Source organism: Meles meles, chromosome 4 (genome assembly GCF_922984935.1).
Source record: "Meles meles chromosome 4, mMelMel3.1 paternal haplotype, whole genome shotgun sequence".
In the NCBI taxonomy this organism is placed as follows: Eukaryota; Metazoa; Chordata; class Mammalia; order Carnivora; family Mustelidae; genus Meles; species Meles meles.
The window spans coordinates 11,282,135-11,288,134 of NC_060069.1; the positions used below are offsets into that span (position 1 = coordinate 11,282,135).

Here is a 6,000-nt window from a genome sequence, read left to right on the forward strand (position 1 = left end):
GTGTGAACATGGCTGGACACGGAGCTTGGCTTCGGTCCTTGGGCTGTCTCTGAGCCCCATCTGTGCCGTGGGCGTCTTACATTCAGCGGGCCAGCCTGGCCAAGTTCTTTTCAGGGTGATCACAGAGCTCCATGGGGGACAATAGGCTTGTTTGCTCACTGCTGCATCCCAGGTCCTGTTACACAGTTAGCACTCAGTGTTTGTTGAATGAATCCTTCTAGCCATTCTGTGAGACAGACTTTGACACCCATTGACAGATGAGGAAATTGAAGCTCACGGCAGTGAAGTGACCTCCCCGCAATCACTAGCTCATGACCAGCTCGATCAGCGTTCAAATCCAGGACCCCTCCCAGTAAGGACTACTGTGAAGAGCCAATACAAATGCAGCTGTGAAACTGGTTTGCAAAATGAGAGGTTTGGGGCTAATTCATAACAATGAAAGAGTAACACGAGTCGGAGCTTACAATGTGAACTACTTTTCAAGAAGATGGGACACCAGCTTATCTGGTGCTCACTGAAGCTGGAGGGGCTTTCTAGTCATTCCGGAGCTATGCTGTTTTTGTGTGGTTGTAATCTGGGGAAAGCAGGCATGAGTGTGGCAGGTAGTGATGTAGAGGCCTGGCCCCGGAGAGCAGAAAGGACAGCCTCCCATCTCACACCCAGCTCTCTATGTGAGCTGCAGCTGAACTCATGGCTTTATTCAGAGGCTTGGGAGGAGGCGAAAGCAGGAGACCGGCACCCACGGAGAGTCCTCTAATTTAAGAGCCCTCTCTGATTGGATTATGCAGAGGAAATAGGAAAAGCTAAATCAGAGGAGATGGCTAGAAGTGCATTATGGAACATTAAACAGTGGCTGATCAGCATCAGATACAAATAAATGGCCATAATCTACTGTCCAGAACATGAATGGTTCCCAAGTGGTAACCTGGCTGGCTTCCAGGCAGGGGAGTGCAGAACTGGACATCAGGTCTTTTCAGCTACAAAACCCCTGCACTGGGTCATATCCCAGCAGCCAGCAGAAGATTCTGGTGTCCAGACTATTCACATCTTTCCACATGATCTCACTCTATCAGACTACATTTGGGTCTTCTCAGCATCTGGTCTGTTTGGGTCTGTAGACGCAAACATCATCTGGGGAGCTTCTGCCTAGCTGGGAAACCCTGTATTAGAAAAGGGAAGCCACACGTCTCTGTGGTGGGCCTAGAGTAGGTTGGCTCAGAGTGTCTGAAGAGAATGTCTGTGTAGTTCTATTCTCCTGGTTCCAGGAGATCTCCTCCCTGAAAATACCTTGGTTGAAGCTCTTTTATTAGAGCATCCTTTAGTTTAAGTCCCCCATGAAGATGCAAATACCTTCAAAAGAGGGATAAAGTTGTACCCTGGCTGTTCCTACACACTTTAGTATAGGGTAATCTTCGATCATTTGCTAAGAGCTTTGGGTGTTGAAATGCTGAGGAGAAGGTTGGAGGGAATGGAGAATAAAGAATCTAGAGGAAAGTTTCTGAAGGATAGGAAGATCGTCTGTAGGACATGAAAAGCTAGTATCACTATTTGTCCATGGATATTGGTTTACCTTAGTAAAAGCCCTGGACTTAAAGTTCGAGGGTGGGCTTCCAGTCTCCAGCTCTCCCCATCTTATGTTAGCTCTGTGATCTTGAGTAAGTCACTTAGCCTCTCTGAGCCTTCACGTCCTCAGCTGAAAAGTGGAAGTCATGCCACACCCATCCCAGAGGTGCTGTGAGAATTACATAAATCGAAGTGTGTGGAAGGTCTGCCCTTCTATAAATATTGTCCTTGGGTCTGTGCCACCACATTCTAGAAATTGTACAACTACTGAGCTACATCTGTGATGGATCTTGGAGCTGAGTCAATCCACAGACCCATAGTGAGCCCAGTCAGGGCCTGCCAAACCCAGGCTAAGCTGACCTTAGTTGGCCCACAAACACATGAACTTCAATGATACATGATTGTTGTTGAAGCCACTGAGCGTTAGGATGGTTCATTACTCAGCAATAGTTAAAACAGTATGCCAAAGTACAGCTCCAGACGTTTTAAACATTAGGCCCATATTCAATCGAAATCATTCTAAAATATATCTGACCCTTATCTGCCTTCTTAAGCAAAATTAAGTGCACACAATTCAGTCTTCACTGGGTCATTCATACTCACGAGTGAAAAACAATTACTATGCTGTAAGTCAGTGCTGTTACCTACAGAACATGGGCTCCAGAAATAATTCCAAAATAATTCCAGTCACTATTCTTTTTGATCTCAGAACTAGTCCCTGCTCATTGGTCATTGTTCTTATAATCAGCTTTGTCAGCTGTCTTTTTTTGTTGTTGTCCTGGTGTCCATTGAAAGCAGGAACCCACCCTCCCTCGTCTAATGCCCCACACCTAATTTACCAACCTTCTAGAAACCTGCTGTGCAGGTCTGCTAGAATGCTGTCTAAAGTAACAGTTAGTAGATTCAGAGTAAGGGCCTGAGCTAGTTTCCTGTGTATCGAGTGCCTGTGCTTTAGTCCTAGGATTTCTATCATCACTTTTGGCCTCTTTGAGGTTTTTTGCTCCCTTCTGTGGTTCTCCTGTGGGACCCGGCAGTGGAGGTTGCCGGGTAGTGAACCTGTGATCTAGACAGCTGGTGCTGTGTCTAGAGTTGTGAGAACCCAGTCCTTCCTGATGAGAGTGAAGGACGGGCTCAGCTATGAAGGAAAGTACTGCCCTCCAAGCCTGTAAGAGCTCTTCCTCCATCATGGCCTCCCTGGGCCTGTTAGCACATGCTGCCTGTGTTTTAGCAGCAGATGCCCACTGATTCCCCAGGGCAGAGGCAGGATCCAACTTGTCTCTGTGTCCTCTGTAGCCCTTAGAACAATGCCCCGCACACAGTAGGCATGCACAAGGGTATGGCGGATTGCCCTGGTTTCTATGAGCACCGGGCTTATCTTCTTCAGCAGAGTAAGAACCCACAAGCTTCTGAATATAGAACATTTCACATCAAATTATTGGAAAATATTTTTGAAGGATTCAAGTTGTCCTGTGTCACAGAACAGTTGCCATTTTGGGTCACAAGTTTATTTCTGAACCATGCTATGAAGAAGCCATGGCAACCAAGTGTGGGAACAAAGCCAAGAGACTCTACAGATGAAAGCAGGTATTTTTTTGCTCTGCTGAGCTGCTCCCTTAGTGATTCCCCCTAAGTCTATCCCCATTGTTTTACCAAATGTCTAAAGACCACATTCACAAGCAGAAGATCTGGATTTAGAAGTTCCTCAGGAAGTGCCGATGGCTGTGTGGGCTAGCGATTCCACGTTCCCACCGCTCCCCCTCCCTCTGCACCCCAGAAGCTGAGCCCCACAGACTGCATCCAGAGGTTCCCCTGCCCTCCAGCTCTGGGCTGGGTTTGGCTAATGGAAGGCAATGCCGAGAGGAAGATGAACTGAAGGAGAGAGGTTGGGGTATTTCTTCCCTCCTTTCTCCCTTCTTTGGGTCCCTCTGGGGTCATAGCTCTACCTCAGGTGGCCCCTCCTCTAAGGTTCCACATCTTCTTGGCATCAGTTTCCTCATTTCTTCCTCTTACCTTTTCAAGCACAAGGGTGTAAAGACTCACCGAGGTTGCTAATTCCTCGACTTTCCTTGTCAGTCCCCTTAACCCCACTCACGCCTCTGAAAGGGGTCCCTTCGCTTAAGTCTTTTCATCGGAAGCACTTCTTTTTCCTGCTGTTACCCTGACGGCTACAATCTATAAAGTCCCACTGAAGAGATGTCTAAGCTGCACCGGGGGTCTCTCTAGGGCAAGGAGTTTAGAAAAAAATTAGAGGCCCTTTTCTCTCTAGCTTTCAGAACTTAGTAGCCATTTGGCTCTATCTAAATTACGTGATACGAAATGAAGGCAAGCCCAATCTACAGATGAGAAGAGAAAAGTTACTATTCCTTTATTCACTCATTCATTCATCAAACATTTACAAAGCACGTACCGTGTGCCAGGCACTGTTCGGACCCTGGGGAAACAGGGATGATGTACAGGACAGTCCCTGCCCGCACAGCGCTACAGTCTAACACTGACTGTCGCCCAGAAGCCAGAGCCCACCAGAGGCAGAGGTAGAACAGAACACGGAGCACTGACCCTTCAGCAGATTCTCAAAAGACTCTGTAGCCCAAATGAGGTTAAGAGCCCACTGAATTAGACCAAATTAAGTAACAGCTTCCCCATCAAGTAGAAGAAAAATGACCCACAAGCTTCCAGAGGAAGTGTGGTGCTCTCAAGTGAAATTTGGGGGGGGCATACAGTCACACACCCGCGGTGACACAACCATTCACCTTTTCTGCCTACTCCTCACTCCCCAGATCTCCCCAGATCCCCCCCCCCCCCCGCCACCCCGGCCCTGTCCTTCAGCTCCTCACACCCTCGTAATCAAGCCCCGTGCCCTTCTCCAAGTCACTCAGTCAGGGCCCACAGATGCTGGTGGCACTGGGAGCATAGCCTGTTGCTGAACTGTACTGAGGAACAGAAAGAGATTGGGGACTGGATTCAGAGATATGTCCTCTCTGAAAACCTGCGTTTCCAGCAAAGGCCATGAGAGTGAAATTTCTGCCTCCATGAAAGTATGTATGGGACTCAAGTTAGAGGGCATGACTGAAACTGCTTTTGCTGGGGGCAGGGGGAAGCCAGGGGTGCGGAGGTGAATGGAGGGGGGCTATGCAGGGACAGGCAGCAAGCCTGCCTCCCTCGAGCCCTCCAGAAATATTTGAGTTTCCTCAGAAAGGTTTAAATAGGCCCGGCCAGTAACACAATACTTCCCCTGCTCTGGGTCAGATGGGACAAGGGCAAGCTGGTGCCCGACACCCTCAGAGAAGTTTGGCAGGCTGGCACAAAAAGCCCCCTGCCCTAAATCACCCAGTCCTACAGCACACAGACACAGCCTACTCCAGGCCAAGCTGTCACTCTGGAATCCTCCACCTCTCCTCAGAAAGCTCCCATCTCCCAGGACCTCCACCTGCTTTATTTGGATAGAAGACTCTGGGTGGGAAGAAAGCACAGCAGGAAAGCAGGCAGGGCTGGAGGGTCAGTGATTCTTGCTAGATCCCTCCCAAGGACCGTTGACCCACAGAAAAATCACTGGACTCCCCCTTCCTCTGGTGGGCTGGTCCTGGAGGTACACACTGCCCGAGCTCGGAAGAGGGGTGTTTGCTCCACAACTTGCCCCTTCTGTCAAGCCCCCTTTGGAAGGGTTCAGGGATGTATTCATAGAAACGTCTGGGACTCCTTTCTCTCACTTGTTCTCCTCTGTGCCTCTTTTAAGCTCACTACAATTCCCAGTCAAAATGAAATCATGCAACAAATAGGGAGAAGTGGGAGAGGCAGAAGTCATTTTTAAAAGGGTCTCTGGCTTTGAGCAGCTGGGCGGGGGCTGTTTGGAACAAGGATAGAGGGAGCTGCGGAGACAGCTCGGGTGACAGGAAGCTGCAGGGGTGGCTGTGTCCCTCCAGCCTCCCTCCTCCGAGAGCAGAATGGGGAAAATCTCAGGACACATTGCAAAACAAACTTCCTTCCTCCCCCTGCCCCCGACAGATGGAAGAGAGGAAAGTTGTGGTCATCATTTACCTGCTGAAATGGGGAGGACGCTGTTGATGAAAGTAGGCTGAGACATGATAAAGCGGAAGGAAAGCTGAAGATAAATTCCCAAAGTCACTGGATTCAGGACAACCATGCTGGCTGGGGTCTGGCAAGTGTCAAGTTCTCGAGGCAAGGCTGCCGTGAAGCCTCGCTTATCTCTGCCTTTGTCTTACTCACTGCTGTTTGCGCCTCTCTCTCTCTCTCTCTCTCTCTCCCCCTCCCTCTCCCCCTCTCCTGTCTCTCTCTCCGTTCTCCATGCCTTACCAAGAAAGAATGCCAACCATTTCCCATTAAACCTTCTCCATACTCCACAGGGTTATATTTATCTCAAGCAGTGGATCAAATGCCCACATTAAAATTAATATGTCAGAATTTTCTCTTTTGGATACT

The 6,000-nt window shown here is 49.0% G+C and overlaps 1 protein-coding gene across 2 annotated transcripts in view; it reads right to left on the bottom strand.

Moving 5' to 3' along the window:
• Window positions 1-5,710, bottom strand: part of COLQ (collagen like tail subunit of asymmetric acetylcholinesterase) — a 55,439-nt gene extending 49,729 nt beyond the window's left edge. For both annotated transcript variants that reach the window (XM_046003140.1, XM_046003138.1), the window contains exon 1: window positions 5,599-5,710. In XM_046003140.1, coding sequence (XP_045859096.1) covers window positions 5,599-5,704 — 106 coding nt within the window. In that variant the 5' untranslated portion in view covers window positions 5,705-5,710. The remainder of the gene's footprint in view (window positions 1-5,598) is intronic.
• Between the last annotated feature and the right edge of the window lie 290 nt (window positions 5,711-6,000).